Source organism: Phyllopteryx taeniolatus, chromosome 22 (assembly GCF_024500385.1).
Source record: "Phyllopteryx taeniolatus isolate TA_2022b chromosome 22, UOR_Ptae_1.2, whole genome shotgun sequence".
NCBI classification, from domain to species: Eukaryota; Metazoa; Chordata; class Actinopteri; order Syngnathiformes; family Syngnathidae; genus Phyllopteryx; species Phyllopteryx taeniolatus.
In genome coordinates this window covers 2,296,373-2,320,036 of record NC_084523.1, presented here as the reverse complement: position 1 = coordinate 2,320,036, position 23,664 = coordinate 2,296,373, and the positions used below count along the sequence as shown (strand labels likewise).

The 23,664-nt window shown below is 42.9% G+C and overlaps 2 protein-coding genes across 7 annotated transcripts; both read right to left on the bottom strand.

The window, feature by feature from the left end:
* Nucleotides 1-278: 278 nt before the first annotated feature.
* Nucleotides 279-12,738, bottom strand: LOC133472266 (fibulin-1-like). Of its 3 annotated transcripts, none has more exons than XM_061762848.1 (17): nt 12,551-12,738; nt 12,340-12,469; nt 11,016-11,151; nt 10,738-10,891; nt 10,237-10,317; nt 9,203-9,292; nt 8,983-9,120; nt 8,769-8,906; nt 8,308-8,451; nt 8,092-8,214; nt 7,312-7,437; nt 7,086-7,205; nt 6,821-6,952; nt 6,616-6,739; nt 2,940-3,082; nt 2,738-2,872; nt 279-1,896 (listed from the first exon to the last, which is right to left on the bottom strand). In XM_061762848.1, the coding sequence occupies exons 1-17, from the start codon at nt 12,600-12,602 to the stop codon at nt 1,757-1,759; spliced, it is 2,106 nt and encodes a 701-aa protein (XP_061618832.1). In that variant the 5' UTR covers nt 12,603-12,738; the 3' UTR covers nt 279-1,756. The 3 variants fall into 3 exon arrangements, with proteins under 3 accessions (XP_061618832.1, XP_061618833.1, XP_061618834.1); XM_061762849.1 differs by having other exon boundaries at nt 280-1,896; nt 12,340-12,460; nt 12,551-12,734; XM_061762850.1 differs by lacking the exons at nt 279-1,896; nt 2,738-2,872; nt 2,940-3,082 and adding an exon at nt 4,056-5,128 and having other exon boundaries at nt 12,551-12,725.
* Nucleotides 12,739-13,276: 538 nt separating this feature from the next.
* On the bottom strand, nt 13,277-23,635 carry trim24 (tripartite motif containing 24). Of its 4 annotated transcripts, none has more exons than XM_061762843.1 (19): nt 22,844-23,635; nt 21,631-21,749; nt 21,403-21,550; nt 21,187-21,319; nt 20,872-20,988; nt 20,671-20,785; nt 20,454-20,600; nt 20,256-20,370; nt 19,173-19,312; nt 18,799-19,071; nt 18,091-18,213; nt 17,885-18,011; nt 17,731-17,788; nt 16,882-17,008; nt 16,518-16,801; nt 15,658-15,769; nt 15,493-15,558; nt 14,961-15,119; nt 13,277-14,681 (listed from the first exon to the last, which is right to left on the bottom strand). In XM_061762843.1, the coding sequence occupies exons 1-19, from the start codon at nt 23,127-23,129 to the stop codon at nt 14,064-14,066; spliced, it is 3,267 nt and encodes a 1,088-aa protein (XP_061618827.1). In that variant the 5' UTR covers nt 23,130-23,635; the 3' UTR covers nt 13,277-14,063. The 4 variants fall into 4 exon arrangements, with proteins under 4 accessions (XP_061618827.1, XP_061618830.1, XP_061618828.1 ...); XM_061762846.1 differs by having other exon boundaries at nt 18,091-18,153; XM_061762844.1 differs by having other exon boundaries at nt 18,799-19,053.
* Between the last annotated feature and the right edge of the window lie 29 nt (nt 23,636-23,664).

Below are 23,664 nucleotides of genomic sequence, written 5' to 3'. Positions count from 1 at the left end.
GGTGTTTTCAAGCATATTTCATACATGTTCTATGATAACAAATGGCCACAGAATGTGAATGAATGGAGCAGCTTATATACATTATAGATTTCATATTTGACTAACTTAACTTGACTTCTGCAACGTCTAATTACATATAATAAAGTGCAAATGATACCCACTGGCTATTAATTATTCACATAAGTTCAACACATGAAATCTATTCACCGAATGCAATGTTTAAAGTCTGCAGTCCAGATTTTAATTTTATTCGAGACAAGTTGTGGGACAGTTGTTGCCACATGACAGGCATCTGGGATTTCCATGCAATGTGGTGAAGTTTAGATGACAGGATTTTCCCCCTCAATGGTTGCCCCCTGTGTTTTGGTTGGCCATGTGGAGCACGACGGTGGTGGTCAAAGTCCGATCACTTGATTATATATGTGGCAAAGTATTCGCCCTCAAGCCATTTTTCATCTTTAACATGAGTTATTTACAGAACAAAACATTTCCAGTATTGTATAGCTGATTATTCATCCTTGCGAGCGGTAATAACTGGAAATATCCTCACAAAACTGGAAGTTTGTTGAGGAAACTGGCCGTATAAAGTTACAGGGAAAACAGGACATTCTGTGAGACTTGGATGACTTTGGAACCTCTGTTACAACTGGAAGATGGCTGATTTCTGCAGGCCGGGGAGGATGCGGTGGCTCTCCTCAACACAAAGCAGTCACCGCATTTAATGACAATTAGTCTTTAATAGTCACAACTAATTGCACATTTGCCGGTTTATCTAGAAAATCCAGTGTAAAAATGATCACCACTCACAACGGCACACTATTCTTTTATATTAGACAAAATAGATTGAACTTCACAACAACAACAAAAACACAGTCATATATATATATATGTGTATATATATACATATATACACATTTTCTGTCTGAAAAAAAAACACTTTAAAACATACATAGAACATGCAAATTGCAGGAGCGGAGCCAGAGGTTGGCCAGGGGTGGCCACGGCCACCCTGGACTAAAACTCAGCCACCCCCCCTCATGTTTCGGCAATTGTCCTTTGGTTCCTAAAGAGCCAGAAGACTCCAAGGAAGATCGGGGAAAATTCCATTTGCAATTCCTGCAGGCGACTGGTTTTCAAGGGGTATCTCAAAAAAAAAAACGTTGGCCACCTCACTGAAAATATTCTGGCTCCGCCACTGGTCTGACATATAACATTTGCCCAAACATTCTTGGTGCACAGAGTTGAGTATTTGGTTTTTGTAATCGTACCATTAAATAGACCCTTTGTCTTCACAATTCCAAGGGAAAAAGCTCAACAATCATTGCATAGAATGAAAAGAAATTGTGCACCCAGAGGTGATAACTGCCACCAACCGACCTCTTTGCTACCCATACATTATATGTTTTTTGTTGCAAATATAGAAGGGGATACTATATTTCATTGTAGTTCACATGGCACTTTTTTTTTTTTTACTGTTTCAATGCAAATACTTAATGATACATGGCTATCTGTGCAATTTGGCCATACAATTGGGATTTGTCTGATGACTAAATAAATTGTATTCTTCCTTTAAAGCAGCCCGTTACAGTGATGGTGACCATGGTAGGCGCCAAAATAGCTTCACACTCCAACCTAACGCAGGCCCTCATTTTTCTTTTGATAATGTCACTCTGTTTTTATAAATAAAGATTTACCTCCGTCTCAGGGGTTTTCAAGTCACATTTAAATAACGGTCACCTCGCATATGCGATACAGCTCAGAACCAGAACTGGGAGATGACGATGTAAATAACGACAATGTTGCGGTGCGAGACGTATCCCGACTTGATGTAGTTCAAGGCCACCTGTAGCTCAATGTCCCGGGGCCCGGCAACTGGCCTCACCTGGCGCACCACACCTGGGGAAAACGGCACAGACGGGCAATATGTATACAGTATGTATGTTGTAAATGGAGGACTTACAATCCTGATTTATACAGCATATCACAGATAGATCCAGCCCCTGAGTTCTAAAATCTTGTGAACTTCGATGTTTTATTCTAAGCATTTAAACATTTTGTTTGTTTGTTTGTTTGTCTTAAGAGTATATGATAACATTACATTACATAGTGAGGAGGAAGGGATGTGATGAGTTCAAATAGGACAGGGCAGGACAAAAAAGAATGCAACAGGTAGAAAATAGAAGAAGACAGGACAGGACAGGACAGGATGTGATGAATAGCAAATCGGACAGGGCAGGGCAGGTTGCAATGAGTAGGTATTAAGACAGGACGGGGCAGGATTTAACGTGTAGAAAATTGGACAGAACGGAGCAGGACGCAATGAGAAGCACATAGAACAGGACAGAATATGACAGGACAGGAGGCAACGAGAAGAAAATAGGACAGAGCAGGGCACATTGCACTATATCTGTTTTTTGTGTGTGACACGATCCCAAACTTTTGAAATTCTGTCTCTTACGCACTCTTTCCTCTCATTCTTATTGCTATGTGAGACCGCAGTAACATTAGCCCGCGTGGAAAAGGTATCACTGCAAAATCCCTTGATATAGCAAAAAAAAAAAAAATCTGTTCTTTTTCGAATTAGATTTGTACGATTTAAAAATCTGTGACGTGAGCGAGACTGCATCAAGTCAATCACGATATGGCGAGGGACGACTGTACCCTACTTTTTGTGACATTTTTGTTAGGTGGTATATTGTGATCATTTTCAAGTGGAGCCCTGTCATCATGATCTTACCAATGACATAACCCTGAAAATAGCGCTTCACCACGTCGAATGAGAAGTGGTTGTCTGTCGTCAGAATTTCAAAGACGACGTCAACGTTGCTGTTGGGGGGTTGAACCCGCATCGACGTCCGCAGAAAAACTATATCTGTGGGAAGAAAGTGACAATTGTATCGGATCCGTTGTCAGGAAGATACAAACGGCATCCGTTTCACCTTCGGGTTGATTAACGTGTCTGTAGGTGGGCAGCGAGAGGACGTTGTAGGTGACAATGTGGACAGGGTCTTGCATGCAGGCGAAGTTGTTGGGGTGGCAGGCCTTGTGGCAACGCACGCTGACCGAGTCCTTGTTCAGCGATCTGAGGTTGGGGGAGAGGAAACAAGTGGGAGACACGTGAGAAGGGTGAAAAGACTGCAGAGGATGGATTTGTCTGGATCTCAACACTTCAATATTAAAAAGCCGCCGTTGGAGAAGCTGGCAACACCTGAATAGCCCTCACAATCTACCTTTCCGAAGGAAATGAGTGCCTTTGGATGAGTCCAAACCCGACGCTCCAGCTCTACAATAACACTTACCCGAGTGAATACAGTGGGGCTTTCAAAATAAAACCGCAAAAAAAAGTGCACAGGGACCAGATCCAGCCAGCAGGTGAGTCCAAGTTGTTCACCGAGCCGGGGGCCAAGACTGTGTGGTTGGCTCCTAATGCCAAAAAAAATCTATACTGATGTGATCCAGTGACATCACGAGCACAGGGTCAACATTTTGTCAAATAATACACATCCAAACAAGCCTCATTCCAAAAATAAGAATTCAAAACAGAGATACTGTAATTATTGTCATGTTGCATATTAAATGATTAATGTGGCAGTTTGACAAGGAGGAGCCTACAATCACCGCAGTTATGTTACATTATTTTTTTTTTAAATCAACCTCTCGCAGGAAAGTGGAACACTGGAAAATAAAAAGTGTCCGCTTGCGTTTATCCAGCTGACCGACGCGCCTTCTGCCGGTTAGGCTTCATTTACGGCAAATTAAGTGTTAATCATCTGACACCGACACTCAGAGGCACAATCCATCATGAGCGGTTCCACCGCTAATTGGGTCGCCATGCTGATGCTGGCCGTGGCCCCAAGGTGCCCAAAACATCAGTGGCGAGCTTATTTTTCCTGCTATCCGCTCAGGATGACTGGAAAAACTTGTTCTCAGAACAGGAAAGTTGAAGAGAAGAAACAGGTAGTGTGTCCGTGTGCATGTGTGTGGAAAGGTCATTTTCACATGCTTTTTTGACGGTTTAATTGCAAATATACATAAAAAAAAAAAAAAAAAAAAAGGACACAATAAGGAGAAGCTGCCACACAGATGGGCTAGAACGAGGCCATGTTGTCATGGAGCAGTCAACAGCTAACTAGCTCCCTCTATTGGTCAAAAAGTGTACTACTAACCCTAATACATGAGAGCCAAAAAACAGCTCCATTAAAACATTTGCCTATACCAAAATTATGATGAACCACAGATGGCTTTTTTTGTTTTGTTTTGGGGGGGGAAGCATGCAAACTCCACGGAGGAAAGTGTTGGATTCAAACCGAAAACTGAACATGCAACATGCAAACCACTCATGCACCGTTATTTATTTGAATAATTTTTTTCCCCCACTTAAAATTGTAAAAAAATGAATTCCCCCTAATTTCCCAATGAACTACATATTAATGGTTGCAGACCAAACTTGGCACCTCTCAACTGTGAGGCAGACATGCTACCCACACGAGTGGGTAGCACGAGCACTACACTGCTAGACAAAGATATCGCGGCCACAGATTAGCATTTTGTGCACATATTAAATGTATACTGTGGACACAATAAAAAAAATTTCCACCATGTCTGACGCTCTGTAGAAAATAACTGTGGTACACACAAAAAATAAAACCAATGAGAAGGCAAGAAAATGAATTCATGCAGCATCCCTTTCTCCTAATATAAGGGTGGGAGTAAATAATAATAAATGGAGGATGGGCCTTGGTTCTTCTTCTATAATGGCCACGCTCTTGAGGGCTGGCTCAGTAGCACCTGTGTGACAAACACGGCTATCTTGGCCACATACAGGTGTGAAGTCCCGAAGCGAGTCAGCCTCAATTCCACGGTCAAAAAAAAGTCCAGAGGCTCGGTCACGGCGCGGCGCAGAGAGATGACCTCCCCGTGGGCCGCAAAGTAGCCCCACTCGTCTCCGGAAGCTATGCTCAGCTTCATTTCTTCACCGGGCACAGGTTTGGAAGGGCTCATCCGGAAGATGTCGGCGGGGACGGGCGTGTTGGCCGGGAGCGTGACGTTGTAGAAGGCGATTCTCAGGGGCAGCGACATACACGACGCGGGGTCCCGCGTGAACTCGCAGGTTACGCGCTTGCAACGGCTGGAAGGGAGAAATGAAAGGGTGATGGGGGACAGCTGGCGGGACAAGAGGAGGGATGCTGAGATCCATTCATTTTTTTGGACTATTTATCCTGTTTAGGGTCACAGGGAAAGTGGAGCCAATCCCGGCATACGGTCAGTCACAGGGCTGACACATGAGGAAAGACAAACATTCACGCCCAGCGGGGTTGGGTCAAGTCTGGCCCACGGCCCACACGCGGCCCGTTCTGTTCCTTAATCCGCCCACTGAGCATTTACATTATCACAGTTTGGCCTTTTTTTTCTACAATTGGTTTTAAAATTAAAGCGTTTTACTGAGTCATTTATCTTCGTACATTTTTTGGGGCTTAATTCATTGTCAATAACAAAACAATTGGCTCATTTTGTTCCAATAATACAAGATCATGAGTAAAATAAAACATTTTACGTGAACATTTTAAGATGTTTTCAAGTGTAAATTAAAATCATTCGGTTTGTTATTTTCTTTATATTGTTTGTAAAAATAAATGTATTTATTATTATTTTTTTAGTTTTTATTCATTTAGTACCTTAAATAAGTAGTTACTTGATTCATTGTAAAGAAAATAAACAATATAAAACATACACATACATTTAACTTTTAGTCACTTAATTATAATTAAATGTATCGTAAAAAATTAAATTACTTGTTTATTAGTTCATTGTAAATAAGAAATGAGTAAAATAATGATTTTTGTACAGATACATTCTAACATTTTTAAATAAAAAAATGTATGACTTAAATTTATTGTCATAAAGGTTTTGGTACATTAATTTATTGGAAATAATATATGAGTAAAATGTTACATAGACATTCACCATGTATTTTATTAAATAATTAGATAATTATTTATAATTTTGATCATTTACGTATATAGTTTAACTTTTTTACTTTGACTAAAGTGGATGAATTATATTATAATAATAACTTTAAAGGGCAAAACATTTTTAAGGATTTGTTGCAAATAATATAAATATGCAAAAAATATACAACTTTACATAAACATTTAACATCTATTTATTAAAATAAGTGAATTCATTATATGCAAATGAATTATAATTCCTAAAAAAGGTAATGATTTGCTGTAAATAATACAAATGAAATAAAATTTGACATATACATCCAACATGTACAGAATTTTAATAAATAATGAGATGATTAATTATATTATTATTATATTAACCATAACAAATAAATCATATTTATGAATGAGAATGAATTCCTATTTTATCATTAAAATAAATTATTTTACAAACACAATTTACTGTTTAAAATTTTTACATTTTTTTTATTTTTACTTTTTTAAATAAACCTCATGTACAAATGACCTGGGCAATCTGTCTGATATAAACACTACTTTGCCCACCCCTACCAGACAGGCAAGTCAGAGAGGAAGAAAACGCCAGATGCAGAAACGCTCAGATTCGAACCCGCGACCCTTCTTGCGGGTGGACAAACAGTGAGCTCACCCGTGTGCTTGTTGGCGGTAGTAGGATGGACACTCAAAGACCAAACAACGGTATCCTCCGTGGATGTTGAAGCAGGCCTGGGTGGCGCCGCAAGAGTGGCTCCCGGTTGCGCACTCGTCAATATCTAAACCCGCAAAACAAACGGTTAGACGTCCATACGTTGCACATTTTAGTCGGTTAGCAACTTTAATTCTTAGAAAATTACCTTGGCATGTGCGCCCATTCGAGGCCAGGGTGTACCCCACGGATGGACAGGTGCAGTAGAAGCTTCCGGGGGCGTTGAAGCATTGGTAGGTGCACACTTGGCTACCGGTGGGCAGCGCACACTCGTCGATATCTGACAGTCAACACGGGCAGGTTGTTGACACGAATGAGCAATGGATCATGGGAGTTGATGAGAAAATACACATGCACTCACCACCGAAATCAATACTAATAGCATGAGTGTGCCAAGTGGGTCAAAGCTGCACCTTCACATGTTATCCCGTCAGCGTCACTAAGCTGGTAACCGTAGTTACAGTAGCACTGGTAGGAGCCGTAGACGTTGGCGCACTCCTGGCTGCACGGGCTGTCCTCACACTCGTTGACATCTGGAAGAAAAAAACTCATTCCAGTCCAATCCAAAGTACGTCAAATAAAAACCCTTTCTTTGCAAAGAGTAAAAAAGTGAAGAATTCAAAAAGGTTTCAATTTCACCTTCGCAATTCCTGCCGTCAAGGGATAGTTGGAAACCAGCGGAGCAGCTGCACTCGTAAGACCCCTCTGTGTTTATGCACTTGTGGGCACATAGCCTCTTGGGATAATACCTACATTCATTGATATCTAGGGAGTGGAGGACAAATGCATTAAAGACAATGGCGGGTTGTGCATTGAGTTCCTGGTCCCTCAGCGGGGACTTAATCCACCACTATCGCATCGCAAATATGGAAACCATCAATACGGTACCAAAAATATAAATACAAAAAAATAACGCAATATGACTGTGCCACGTACAACAACTGGAGCAGTTCAGATACAATACTGTATTTATCTAACAACTCCCGAAATAAATGACAGAAAGATTTCAAAAATGAAATTGAATACATCTTTTGCGAGTCAAAGTTGGCGAGAACATGTCTTGCTCTGACCCAATCAGAGGACAGAACAATGCTGACATGACCGTGGGCAAGAAAAAGAAAAAAGTCACATTGTTTATATAGTTGAAGTTACATCAGCCAGCACTGCTGATTCTGAAGGCCCCGGGACAGATTAGCTGGACATGACAACATACAGACGCTCAAATCTGATTGGACAAAATGTAACATCAACCGTACACGAGAGAAACACTGTGAAATGAAAAGAATAGCGTGTAAGGAACAAATTCATACAGTGCTGCCTTAACACGAAACATCAAAACTGTCAACATAGCGATAATGCCCACCACTGATTGACGACACAGGACAGCTGTGCACGTTTGGAATGAAATATTATTTTTACCTTCGCAGAGCCTGGCGACGCTGTTGAAGACAAAGCCGTTATTGCAGTTACAGCGGTACGTTCCCACCATGTTGACGCAGCCGTGGTTCCGACACACATTACCCGTCTGGCATTCGTCTACGTCTACAGGAGGCACAGCGTAGAAAGACCGAGCTGCGGCACTGAGATTTCCAACGGCGCAAAAACGCAACGGGGATAATGGTAAAAGGTGCCTACCTTCGCAGCGTGTGCCCTCTGCGTTCAGGTGGTAGCCTCGTCCGCACGTGATCGTGCTCCTGCGGCAAATGAACGAACCCTGCGTGTTGACGCACGTGTGGCCGGGCTGGCACGGAACCGGGTGGGCCACGCACTCGTTGATGTCTAAACGAGAGTCAGGGGAAATGCGGAAGGTATTTAAGGTATGCTTTTATTCAAATGTAGTTTTATCATTGAACTCAAACACGTGCTTGACGTATGGTGTTGATGCTTTATGATCCTCTGCATTTTAAAGCGCTTTTCCGCCATCTTCTGGCAACTACACATCATTTCAAACTCCTTTTCACAGATTTGTTTTTTATGATCGTCAAGTTTTTCAGCGATTAACACCACCCAAAGAAATGTGCGTTGATTCTTTGTGAGCCAACAGTGCCAGTTTTGCATTCAAAAACTGGACTACTTAAGAGTGCCACCTTAGTTACCGATGCAGTTGCCGACGGCGTCTTGAATGAACCCTTCAGCACACTTTTCCTTCGGGTAACAGCGGAAGGAACCTTCATTGTTGGCACACTCGAAGCTCAGTCCGCAGTTGTGAATATTCAAAGCGCATTCATCAATGTCTGGAATAAAGACGACAATGGAATGTTGCACAGATCGCCACGCCATTCACGCCGATGTTGTTTGCTGACACGTTACCTCGGCAGTCGTTGCTGTCCGTGAGCTCGTACCCGGTGCCGCAGCTGGTTTCCCGTTGGCAGCGGAACGAGCCTTGTGTGTTGATGCACATTTGGCCGGCGACGCAGTCGTGAACATTAAGCAGGCACTCATTAATATCTGGCAACAGAATCACACACAAACATTAAAATAAATCTCCTCATTAATAAAATAATTGAAAAAAAATAATGTCGTGACTCACCCTCACACGTTATTCCGTCGCGTCGGAGTCGATAACCAACGTAACAAGTGCAGACGCTGTTGTCAATACAATCCTGGGAGCAATTCGTGACTGGAACGAGAGTAGAGGCAATGATTGGACCCCTGTACAGTCATTCAAAATGTAAATTATGACTTACTGTATGCACAACAAATCGATGGATGACTACAGTAGTTTTAAAATGGTTCAACTATTATTCAATTGACTTTAAAACGCAGATTGGTAACAGAAACAAATGCTTGCAATAGCTCAACGTTATTAAAAGTAAAGCCATTTGCAATTTTAGTATTTTTGTAAGACACTCTAGTGGGCCATATTATGTGATTCGGCGGGCCGGATCTGGCCCCCGGGGGCTTGAGTTTGACACCTGCGATCTGAGAGCAGTGATTCTCAAAGTGTCATACTTGTGGTACGCAGGCTCCCTCTAGTGGTACGTGAAGAATACTGGAAACAAATGTTCAAACTGTGCATAAAGCGACAGTTTCTTCATTTTGCTTTAATCCAGTACAGTACATTTGTTAAGTACAGTTCAGTGGTCTTGAACGTTTAAGCACAATACATTTGCATTTAATCTTTGAGAACTAAATTACTTAGAAGCATTTATTTCGGTAAAAGGTCTAATGTAACAATAACAATATGTGCAATACTTTTTAGTTGAATCATGATTTAAGTACAGTCTTTTATTTTCCTATATTTAAGCACAGTGTTAATGTTCAGACTCTGCATAATGTTACAGTTGGCTTACAGTGATATTAAATATACTTTTTACAACCTGTGCCTTGTTTTTTATGGACTCTGAGGCCTAATATGTCGGTGGCGCTTGGAGAATTAAGTATTTTTTGAGGTGGTACCTGATGTAAAAAGTTTGACTACCACTGATCTAAAGTCTTTAGTGAAGCTAGCAGGTATGCTTTTGGCAAGTGGGAGGAAGTCGAACCTCAACGAGGGAAATGCATACTTGTTGCTAGTCCCCCCCCAAAAAAGAATATGGCCAGTCATCATGAAAGTGGCCAAACCTGTACAGTTGTCTGCTTCCACGAGAGGTACGATGGTACTGGCTGGTACTTGATTCTCTGGAGGCACTGTGGGACCATTCACTGTAAATAAATAAAACGAGAACATAACCTTGAACAACACGACCCAATATGTCTTGGACATGATTTGTGTTCGATTGCTGACCGTTGCTTACTTTGTATACATCAATAATAAACATGTAGTGTAAAGTGTTTATAATACGCAACAGCATTCAAATTGTCGACTGCACTTCCGGTGACCGGTTATGAGTGTGAGTGTGAGTGCGATAACGCCAAATTTCACACATCTGCTCCCTTGTGGTGCTAACAGGTCACATGACACCGGGGAGTGAAATGGCTAATTAGTCCCAATTTGAACATTTTCACTTAAGGGTGTTCTCCCTTTTGTTGCGAGACATTAATGGCTGTGTGTTGACTTATTTTGAGGGGGCTACCGTGTATAGTACTCACTTTAGTGAGATACTGCATGTAAGTGTGTATTACCTTCCGCAGTAGAGTTCAATCCCTCTGTGTAGTTTTTGGCGCAGCATCTTTTCGCGACATGCTCGCACAATTTCCCCAATGACATGTAAGTTATCTCGCAGCTCAGGTCTTGGTCCGCTGACGCCATGCCCAACATGCAGCAGTCACAACACCCCTAAACATAACACAATTGTGATAAAATAAAAACAATTTAAAAAAAATAAATAAATAAATAAATAAATAAATAAATAGATATATATATATAGATGAATAGCGGGAAGGAGATAGTGATGTGTCACCTTGGCGATTTTATTTTCCCAAGGCTTCCAGAGGAAGAAGTGCCTCTCGCATGCCCCCTGCCAGGCGGCCATGAAGGCGCCGGCCTCGCACAGCCGATCCTCCACGACCGCCGTGCAGCACTGTTCCTGGGCCAGCCTAAACCGCACACACAAGGAACATCATGTTAGCGACACCTTTTTCCTACAAACTCTGTCAGGCCATCATGCTAGAATACTGAGGCTCCAAGGTTATTGGGACGTATCCAATAACGACAACAACATTAATTGCAGGGATAATAAGGCTCAGATATCGTTATCGTTGTGGTTGTCGTAGGTTAGCGCAGCACTGCGTCCTATCGAAAGCTGTCCCTAATACATCGGTGCCTTGAGATGCGAGTGCCTTTTTTCTTTGCCTTGAGATACGAGCAAAAATCCGAGATACGAGTGGGCTTCAGAGACCCATAAACCAGGTTGCTGTTTAGGACAAACATTGTTATGCGACTAAAATGCGATTACTCGAGAAAGCCTCTAATTTTTTAATCAAGTCCCACCCGTTATATATACATATATAGATATAAATATATATATCTATATATATGTATCAGGAGTGGACCTTTTGCATTCTTTAATCAGGCCTGATGAGCATTTATTTGAATCCTGTACTACGTTTCATTTCATTTGTTGCATTCATATTGCGAATATTCCCGATACCGAAATGATCCATTAAAAAAAAAAAAAAATCAATGAATATAAAAGGGAAACAATTATTGAAGTAGTAAATGATTTTAAATATACATTTCACTTTTTTTTTTTTTTTTTGGCCTGACCCATCTGCAAGCATCAAAAACCAAACGTGGCCCTTGAGCCTCAACGTTGGCTGACCTCGATCTCGAGACTCCAATCAATTGCATGTCACTCAATACAACATTTGATTGTTTGAGGAAAAGGAGTACAAATTGGAACACTTCTCATTCGGCGCCTAAAAGACCTCCATGTGCAGACCAGGTGTCCTAACAGCAAAGATGCTGTTTGAAGTTCTCCAGGGGGTCCACTTAACACATGTTCTCTCACCACTTAATAGTGTGAGGATGATTTGCAGCCCCTGAGGGGATTCCCTACTTCTAAACATCTCCACTAAGCAAATCACCCCATATCTACTCTCTAATGATCTACCATCCCCCCCCCCCCCCCATTCAACTCCATTGAAATTGTGTTTTGCAATCAAAACAAAGGAGCTGTAAACCAATCAAAAGTGTGAAGTATCTGCTCTTTGGTCCTTGTTGTTGCTGGAGCAAGCCTTCCAGGGGGACAAAGGTTGCACTGAAAAACCAGGTGCTGCTTTTACCTGCACACGTGTGAGTGGGAGATGTAGGGGAGGTCGTTGCAGTTCGTTAAGGTTCGAGCCCTTTGCTTGCCATCCTCGCAGCAGCCGTAAAACGTGTGAGGGTGCGTGGAGTCGTCGGACCCTAAAAAGGCTGGAATTAACTTCTAAGCAGGAGAATTCATTTGGCTCGAGTAATTAGAAAACATATCTATCGGAACTCAAGTGTTCTTACCGTACCCGCGCGTAAACGCGCACATAATTAGAAATATAGTCCACAGCGCCATGATGCAGTTGCTCTCTCACTCGTTTAAGTTGTGCGGAGCTGCGCCAGGAAGGACGCGTCCCTCCTGGATAATCGTAGGAGTGCGTGCGTGCGTGCGTGCGTGGAGTAGGGGTGGGAGGGATCGGCTCGGAATGTGTTAAGATGTCATCACCACAGGCAAGACGACAAAAAAAAAAAAAAAAAATTAAAAAGCATTTAAAAAAAAAAAAAAGAAAAACCTTACTTGAAATTCCCTTTTCCTTCATAGTTGTAATATGAATTTTATTGCATTCATCGTACACTTTTAGAAGTCTCCTAAAAGAAAAAAAAAAGAAAATAATTCTTAGTGTTGTTTTTTTAATCTTATTTTTTTTGTTCTAATATCAGCACGTGGTTTTTTTATATATACAGTACGTTTCCTGACCACAGAGGTCATTTTGAGACTTTTCCTAGTCAAATTATTAGGAACACTTAAAAAAAATATATATATATATATATAAAATAAAAAGCTACCAGTACTAGTATTAGCTCTTGAGCACTCAGAGTGGCAGTAGTACATTAGATGCATTATATGTCCCTGTATGTGCTAAATGGTAAATATCGCCCAGCACCCCACCAGGAATAATGTGATGAAATATGTTTTGAATCACCATACAGGGATACCTATATCACAAGAAGCACTGGTGTTGTTTGACATTCTGTACAAATAAAGTGATTTATTATGTACTGTATGAGCAGCTTCCTTTGTATGCGAGAGCGTTTAGGAAGATTAATGTCAACTTTTTATCATTTGACCCACAAGAAACCAGAACTAAAAGTTTTTGCGTGCCCACAATGTGCTGGGATCATCTTCGCTCTAACCTTGTCCTGAAGAGGAATAGTGATGCACAATAAGTACAAGGACGCTGAACGAAAGGAATTCTCCAGCTGATAACAAAAGAAGTGAGTGGCGCCTATGAAGATTCAGAACAAAAAACAAGATTGCTGTTTGATTAAAAAAAAAAAAAAAAAAAGCTTGATGAGCTCATAGGTGATAAGAGAGCAGATAAGACACAATTATTTTTTTTTTCATCAAAACAGGTTGTTTAAATTGACACACTTCCATCTGTACAGAAGCGACAGTGGCTCATAGCATACAGTATATAGTCATGAATACATTACTGATATAAGAAGAAATCCCATTGCACTAAAACAAAGAAACATGATATAAAACAGAAAGGAGGACTCGTCATGCGCGCGCAGGGCTATATTGTTTTGACTGCCTGCGTTTAACCTTCAGAATGAAAGAGATCCGTCGTGGAGGGAGGTCATTGACATCTGAGGCATGATTACATAAAATACATGGAAAATGTCCACCCTGCCGAATCTCGAAAAGGAGCTCATGGAGAGACTCCGGTGTGGATTAAATAATGTCTGTTCAGTAGACCGCGGGCCTCTTGGTTCCTATTGCAAAAGTGGAAGACGACGTCGGCCTTCTTTTTTCCTACACTTCCTCACTGTTACAATCCATCTCACCTGCTGCTTGCTCCTCTTTTTCTTCATCGGGGACATTTTCCCGTGCGCTCTCCTGGCTTTCCGTGACATCAGAAGTCTGGTCAGAAGTCTGCTCGTTAGGAAAGGGGGTGTTTTTCTCTTTTGGGGATGGTGCCTTATCCACAACTCCAGAGTTTTTTACCTCTTCAGGAGGAGCTGCTTCATCCTCCTGCTTGACTTTGTTCTCAGAAAGGGGCCCTCCTCCATCTTCAGTCGCCACCTTCGCGTCTGTCCCCATCTTGCTCATGTCGGTCGCCTGCTCCTTCGTTTTTAACTCGTCTTCTGCGGCTTCCTCGGGAGGAGGCGCCTTCTCCTCCGCGGGTAGGATTGTGTTCTTCGCAGGACTGACTGTTTTGTCGTCCTCCGGGGGGGCCGCGCTTTCCTGCGCCAGCGCCTGCCGCTCGTGCTCTTGCTGCTGCTCTTCTTCGTCGTCAATCTCGTCCTCCAGCGGTGGGATCATACCTTCCTCCCTTCCGCCGGGAAAAATCTTGTTGGGGTACACCAGCCTCAGCTGCTCCTCAAAGTAGTCTTCCAAGTACAATCCGGCACTTATCACTTCTTTGTTCACCTGTAATTACCCAAAACACTCTTAATACACTAATAAACATTGGTTAAATCAGCGGTTCTCAACTGCTGTCACTATGGGACCCTTGTTTTTTGTTTTTTATTCACTCACTGATGTCCAGTTTGCTGCACTGTGTTTATAAAACAATCACAAAAGACGCCCCACGGTAATTTTTAAGTACCTCTTCACGACCCACGTTTTGGTCCCAACTCACCAGTTGAGAATCACTGGTTTAAATAACGCCGAAATGACCACTGTTTCGCAACCTCGGCACGTATTTACCTTGTATTTGGCACAGTTCATGAATATGAGCCTCACGTCTGCAACAAACTCTTCGGGAGTGCGGTAAGCTTCCCCGTCGCTTGCTTTCCACTCCAGCTTCCTCTTCACAAGAGATAAATCCACTGGTTTCGTGATCAGCTCTTTGCATCTTTTGGACTCCTGCAGGAGGGAGAAAAACAATAGTTGAGCAATTCATAAATAATCTCTTTCTATTAAAAACAAAAAAACAACAACATTTGATTGAAAGAACAAACTGGAGCCTCCAAAGACTTCAAAGTTGTTCTAATTTAAAAACAAAGTGAACTCATTCCCTCCATGGACACGATGAAAACTGCACAGGCAATATTTTTAAGTCACATTTTAGCATGCCTAAACACTATAAATGTGTAGAGAGAAGTATCTGTATCGTTTACATTTTTTTTATTTTTTATTAAATGCATAGCACACACGCTTTGATGATAAACGTAATAGAGAGGGAGCAAAGCTGTCGTTTAACGGGTACCTCCATTATTTATTGAAGGCGGGAGCTTACCGACGTGTGATGGAAGTGAGTGCTGAAGTCATTACAGAAGAGAAGTAGAAGCAGCCGCTCACATGACTGCAAATGAGTAAGAACAATAAGAGGAGACATCAAGCTGCTGATGTGTTAAAAAAAAAAATATATATATATATATTAATAGAGAAAATAAATGTGCACCCTTTGGTCAACAGGTGGCAGTCTTTCTGGCTCCTGTGTGTTCTTGTTGTCGCATTCGTACTGCATCTCAGGGGAGACCAGGTCTCGGCAGAAGGAGCAGAACCACGCGCCGCTGAGAGCGAGAGATGGGGATTAGACTACAATTAACATGTCGAGGGTGCGCCAAAAGTCGGGATTCACTTTGGTTTTTTTTTTAGGAAGGAAGGAGGTAAAGAAGGACCAGGAATGGTATGAAAGGAAGAAAGGTTGGAAAGAAGGGAGAATGGATGGAAGGGAGGGAGATATGACGGATTCAAGGGGCTTCGAAAGGAATGAAAGAAGGATGGAAATGATGTGGGTAGAAAGCAAGGAAGGGAGAAAGGTCGGAAGAGAGGGAGAAAGGTTAAAAGAAGGATGGAAGGAAACAAGGATAGTATAAAAGTAAGCAAGGACAGCAGGGCTGGTCTGAATGGAAGGAAGAACAGAAAGAAAAGGGGAAGGATTCAAGGACGGTGTGATAGGAAGAACAGGAGAAAGAATGGATGGATGGAAAGTAACAAGGATGTTTGAATGGAAGGAAGGATGAAGGAAGGACGCAAAAGGACAAAGAAAGGAAAGAAAGGTAGGAAGGGTCTGCAGCAGGTCAATGCGCACACAAATCCACCGGCTTGCAAGGTCCTGAAACCTTAACACCGGCCTTGAAACCATAATTGCCAACATTAACCCTTGTTAAAAACCCTAACGCTACAGAAACTGGAACTTGAAACCAACACCCTGGCTAAAATCCCTATTTTGTAACCATACTTTCAATTTTCCTCATTGTAATAGATGTGTACATGTCCTCAAATGTGTTGTGGTCAGTGATTTTCCACGTTGGTTACCTGGGTGACTCACTGAGCACGGGGATGTGGCAGGACAGATGGAAAACCTTGGGACACTTGTCGCAGCACAGCAGCTCTCCTCCGTTCTGGCACACGGCGCACCAGTCCTCGTTGGGGTCGTCTTCCGCGAGGGCGCTCTTCTCGGATTCGGGCTGCGCTCCGGGCTGAGGGCGCGGCTCCCTCGCCTGGTCGGAGTCAGATCGGTGGGTGGAGAAAGGGGGGCCGATCTTGAGCTGGAGCGTGGGACAGGCCCCCGTGCTGCTGTCGGGAAGGCTGGACTGCACCTGAAACACAAAGACAGAGTCCTCATGTTTGCGAAGAGGAGCCACCAGAACACTCGGAGTACGGACGGGATCGTCCTTACGAAACGAACTTCATCCTCATCCTCTGGTTCGTCCTTGATGATGATAACGGGCCCGGGGGACGACCTTCTCCGTCGCTTGGCCGAGGGAGCCGACGACGTCTCAGTATTTGGCTTCCAGGACGCCGGCCTTCAATGTCAAGATTGCCGGAGGAAGACAGAGAAAGAGATTTTGGGAATATGACTTGCATCTCCTGCGTTGGTAAGACTGCCTGGAATGACACTGGGAGGCATTTCAATTTGCATGCCTGCGTCTAACTGAATTATGTGGAATATTTCGCAAGAAATGTGTACTATTTTTACATTATTGTAATTGATTAAAATTACAACTTATTGATTGTACATTTCAGATTTTTGGTGCATCAATAGCAATTTCTTATCGGAATATGACACTTGCTTTTGCGTCTAATGCTTCTCATTGAATTAAGCGTTATGTGTTTTTCGGATAGTAAATGCATGTGTGGTATTTCTTTCTTTATTTTTAATTGATTCAAAATACAACTTGTCACTTGTTGTGGCTTACTGCTTTTGTTCCATCAGGGGTCGCCACAGAGTCAACTTTGTTAATAGTATACATACTTTTGCTTCTAATTGTGTTATTGATTGACAAGGAGTAAGTCATATTTTTTCCCCCTCATAGCAAATGAATGTGTAATATTTTGAAATTATTTTGAATTCATTAAAAATGTATGATTTTAATTTATAAAGTTTCAATCTTTTTTTTCTTTTACCTGCATACGCCTTCATACAGTACTTTGACCCGTGAAACGGTAACCTTGGTGATAAATGGAATTCGAGGCCAATTTAGACAAGAAAATGGGACCAATTTCAACATGGCTGTTCATTTCTTACCCTCCGGTGCGCTCTGAAGATGATGACTTAACCATGGGCGAATTATGCTTTCCTTGAACTGAACATAAAAAGGGGAAGAGGGAAATGAGTTCTCTCAAGTGACAATGGCACTAAGTGTGACGCGTGGTGTGTTGCATCACGGGATTGTGTTTACCCGGTTTGTCAGCGGCTGTTGAGGATTGGCTCGAAGTGAAGCTGGGTCTCGCGAGCGCGATGCTAACGGTGGGGACCGGACCGCCGGCTTCAGTCCTCTTTAGGTAGGAAAGTTCTGACAGGTTCCGCTGAAAACAGAGCAACCAAAATGAAACACAACGCGGGAGGAATATAACATACGGAGTGCATCGGGCTTATTGGACCGACCTGGTTCGGTTGTACGTGCGTGGCCCCTCCAGCGGACACGGGATGCGGGTAGCGGAAAGTGCCCTGTGATATATCCATGGGTTTGGAAGGGAAGCTACAGGTATTGAGCATGTCTCGGAGGGACTACGTGTACAAAAGTGGTTAAAGGAATACAGGTCTTTCATTACAGGAAATGACTCGTATTCTTGCAATAGTAACGGGATGGATTCAACACAGGGGTTTTTACACATTTAAAAGTTAAAAATACGACACTTTTTCCAGACTTCTAAAAATCTATCAAAATAAATCGAAAAAAAAAAAAAAAAACCCCGTAAAATCCAAAAATGGGTAACATTTGAGTAGATAGAATCTTTCTCCTGTGAATAAATCAATTATTCATTTTGTTTTCATGATTTTGAATCGTAACGCCCTTATTTCACCAAATACTTTCCAGAAGACTGTGGTCAACGTCATGTATCACATTCAAATTAAATTAAGAACAAACCCTGGAAAGTTCAATACATGGAATTTTATTTTAACTCAATAAATCTATGAAACCCCTCTTTCGCAGAAAAATTTCAATCAATAAATTAAAATCTTATTTTATGCTTTAGAAAATTGAAATAGCTAATAGATAGTTTCCAGTATTCATACTTCAGTAGGAACCCTGACAACAAATGTAGTTTCTCAAACATTTCTCGCAATAAGGGTTCGGCCCTCATCTCTTACCTGAGGAGGCGGGAACGCAGTGTTCTGCAGCATTGACGAGTTGGGACTTCTGATGTTGGCTTGGGCGTTCCCGTATCGGCGTCCCATCTGCGTCAAGCCGCTGAGGCCTTGGGAAGGGGAGGAGCCTCCTTGGATTGGTCTGGTCGGGGGTGGAGGTCCGTGGGGTCCAGGGGGTCCAGGGGCTCCATGGGGTCCGGGGAGCCGGGCATTCTGATACCAGGACCAATGGTTGGATGCGGCCTGCCTGTGGGGCTGCTGGGAAATTTTGTCAACCTGAGACAAAGGAATTGTCAAAGCAAAGAACGAACGTTTCATGTCTTTCATTATCCGAATAGCGCCGGTGAGTGCATCGAGGCTGAGGCCAATCCTCCAACCTGCATCTGCAGCTGGGCCAGCGTGCTCTGGCGCTGCTGAGCGGATAACGACAGCGACCCGTTCGGCGCCTCTGCTCTGGGTCCTGCCTGTTGGTTGGGAATGAGCGGCTGTACCGAGCTTCGTTCGACCACCAGAGAACCTGGAGACAACAAGTCAGCAATCAAAAATTTGGTGCTCAACATTGACAAAGTCTTAAAAAAGTTTGAATGTTTTTAAAGCGTGTGGGAGGGGTAAAACAGTTGTCCTTATGTTAGCAGCATTCTTATTTCCTGCATTTTATTTGCCCTGATAATGAGTCGAGGGCCCCAACTCGGAACAGCTGTAACAGTCGGTGCTCAAAATTTCAGCAACACAAACATTGATGCACACTGTACACGTGTTTTTTTTTTTTTTTATGTGAATTAAATAGTGATGCAATATTATGTGTATTCTTTATGTGATGACTTCTTTCAATTCATCCATCCATCTTCTGAGCCGCTTCTCCTCACTAGGGTCGCGGGAGTGCCGGAGTCTATCCCGGCTATCATCGGGCAGGAGGCGGGGTGCACCCTGAACTGGTTGCCAGCCAATCGCAGGACACGTAGAAACAAACAACCATTCGCACTCACATTCACACCTACGGGCAATTTAGAGTGGCCACTTAACCTGCCACGCATGTTTTTTATGGGATGTGGTAGGAAACCGGAGTGCCCGGAGAAAACCCACGCAGGCACGGGGAGAACATGCAAACGCCACGCAGGCGGGGCCGGGGATTAAACCCCGGACCTCAGAACTGTGAGGCAGACGCTCTAACCAGTCGTCCACCGTGCCGCCACTTCTTTCAATTGTTAATTATTATTTCCTTACTATGACATATGCCACACCATAAGTAGCATCTATTCAAACACTATAAATTATTTGTTGAATAAATATATACAAATACATATGAAATGAATATTGTTCACAATTGAGGTTAGCACATTTGTGTGGCCCTCGATAACCACTCCAGTTTATCATGTCACCACTTTGGGATATTAATTGCCCAATTTATTATTACAGAGCCACAGCTACTCAGCGGACATTTTCGCTAGAACACAACTTACCAAGGTCTACATTTGAGGCCCAGAAACCAGAGCGACACTGGAAGCGGACAGAACTCTGAGGGATGATGGAGGGATTGCATCTGGCGCCCATCAGATAGTGAATCTGGAATAGAATCTGTCGGGAGATTTTGTATGAATACAAATACTGAAAACGTGGACAGTTGCTTCTACATTCCAGGCTGGTGTGATGTTACTCACCAGTCTCTTGCAGTAGAGGAGCGCTGTGCCACTGTGGCTGGCAGTGGCCCACTTGGTGAAACTGATCACGTGGTCCAGTTGCCGGCGCAGCAAGTTGACTTCGTCCTGCTGCTTTTTCAGACCCAGCTCGTGATCTTTAGTAAGCGACTGCGGAAAAAAACATGCTCATTAAGTAATTCATCTAAAATGTTCCCAAATGTGGGGGATTCAAACCAACCTCAAGCTGGTTAGCCAGAACCTTCCCCTTCCTGTTTATCTCCATAATTAGGTTGCAGATGGCCTTCTTGATTTCATTCGTTACAGACTTCCGGTTTTCTTCAACTTGCTGCAATCTGAAAAAACACACAAAACAAGATTTGGTAGAAATTGTAGGCACACCAGAACAATATCAGAACGTCATACGTCAGTAAAACTTTACCCATTTCTGATGCAGTTGGAGACATCCTCAATGGCCTTTCTTTTTTCCTGCAACTGTTGCGTCATGTTCTCCAGATACTGTCTATGGTTCTTGTAGGCATCCTCCAAAAACTGATAGCTGAACACAATCAATATTTAAGCAAAATGAATGAAAGAAACCTAATTACCGAGATAGGAAACTGTCACTGATGACCGACAAATTGTTTTATAGTGCTTGCACAACAGGAGCCGCTGTTCAAAGGTTTTTACATGGGTAAGACAAAGAGAATTAAACAATTGAAGGGCCTCTTAATGGAGAAGTGGCGGTAATTCATACTTGTGATCCTTGTGTTTGAGCAGCTGACAGTCTCGACAAGTGAGTCGATCGCAAGTCTCGCAAAAAAGCTTCAGTGGCTCCTGCTTGTGGATGTCACAAAAAACGGGCTTCTGCGTGGAAACAGCTACTGCTTCTGCACATGTGAAAGGGGTGTCATTAAAAAAAATAATAAAATTCAAATTAAGAGTGTGTCAAACTGCTTCCCCCCCGTGCTACCTGGAGACATTTCCTTCTTTTGGCGTATAGTGTGATCCCTGGTGAACTTCACCCGCTGGTGCGCCTCAATACAGGTCACACACAAGAACTCCATGCACTCCAAACAGTAGCCCGTTGCCTCTGTGTTGTCGTCACAGCTCATACACACCTGTCAAAAACAAACGGAGAAATGTGAATACAAGGGCAACACTTGGGCAAAAAGCGAAGTCCAAACTTTAGCTGCCCAACCTGGTTGTTTTTCTCCATGGTGCTGCTTGGCACCTCGGCCAAGTCCTTGACAAAGAAATTGTCCAACATGTCCATTTCCCAGCATTCCTGGCGGCATACTGGACAGCGGATGGTACCCACTGGAGGGAGAGCTCACATGTGAACATCATTCAAAGTAGGATTTTTTTCCGTTTTCATTTTTAGTGGTGTCGAGCTGTATTTTATCAGTGTGCAGCAAACATAATACTGTTTTGTTTACCTATTTAACTGCACAAGCGGGGGGGAAATATATTCATTAATACATATGAAAACCTTTCAATATACAGGTTCAAATCGCGGCCCCGCCTGTGTGGAGTATGCATGTTCTCCCCGTGCCTGCGGGGGTTTTCTCCGGGTACTCCGGTTTCCTCCCACATCCCCAAAAACATGCATGCTAGGTTCATTGAAGACTCCAAATTGCCTGTAGGTGTGAATTTGAGTGCGATTGGTGGTTTGTTTGTGTGTGCCCTGCGATTGGCTGGCGACCAGTTCAGGGTGTACCCCGCCTCTCGCCCAGAGTCACCTGGGATAGGCTCCAGCACGCCTGCGACCCTTGTGGGGATAAGCGGTCCGGAAAATAGATGGATGGATGTATATCGACCGGCAAATGTGAAAAGATGTTTAATAAACATGTACTTAAAAGGCATTTAAACAAAGGTCAATGTTAAGAGTTTGTATTATTCAAAGTGATGACACCAATGTTTTTTTTCCTTTTACACTAAATGAACATTAGCCCCAAATATCAATTAACGACCTCCTTGATTACTACAGTATCATTATCGTTACCTGGGGGGGGGAAAAATAATACTAATAATAATAATAATATCGGTCTGTCGCTAGTTTCAGTTAAAGCGATATTGCTGGGCAATAGCTGAATTTGTACGTTTTCATTTTATATTCTTGCTTGGTTGACGTTCATGCTTTGATGTTTATTTTTATTAAAAAAAAAATAAAAAAAAAAAAGGTTACCAGACCTGGAATCCGCCCAAAATGGCTGACTTCCTGTACAATTGTGGCAGTGGTCTTTTGGGACTATTGCATGCATCCTGTTGTGATCATTTTAGATCCGGCCAGTAAACTGCTGTCGGGGGGCTTATTTTCTTTTAACTTTCAAGGGAGCGAGTTTTTAACGGGTGGTCATATTTGGGGACCCCCTAAAATACATCCATTTGCACCTGGATAATGCTTGACTCACATTGCTTGTTGTTGTCCACTTGACCCAGAGGGTGGAGGGAGTGGTCCCTCCTGGGTTCGACGCCCCTGAACGGTGCGGGCAGGCATCGCTTGCAGAACGAGTGAAGACAAGGCAGCAGTTTGGGCTCTCGGTTGTGAAAGCTCAACTTGCATATGGGACATGTGTCCATGAGCCCGAAGGCGCCTGGCGGCTTCGGTCTCTGTTCCCCGAGGGGCAAACTCTCCGCCTCGTTCTCCACGATTATAACAATGTCGTCGTTGCCAACAGATTTGCCGCTCGGATCCATTTCAATGACACGGATTGATTACTCCGGGCAGCCAGTCGTTAGCTAGCGTTACGTTGGGACACAAAGGCTAACCGAGTTCTTTGTTTTACGTTATACTGCGGGACATCGCAAACATATATCATACTTCTCATCGACTGGAGACTTTATCATATTATCGGTCATTAGCTGCCCACGTGACAATGTTAGTTAGAAACTAATAAACGATTGTTGGCTAGCATCGTTAGCAACGTAGCTTCCTCATCAGTGTTTTTCAAGTCGTCCAAGACAATAAAATATAAGCCACTGGCGATATTTATGATTAAAACTTCTTGAAAACAAAACCTTACGTGATTAATAAAGAGTAACAATCACGCTACATACGCTATATCGAAGCAAATGTATCTTAAGGTGAGGCGGTCATCGGTTCTTTTTGACCAAAACAGCCGAAACATATTGCCCACAATGCACCGCGGCGCCTTAAAGCTACAGTGTTCCACTTATCATGCCAGCCAAATATCATAAGATCCAGCCCCTGTCCCTAACATACGACTGTCTC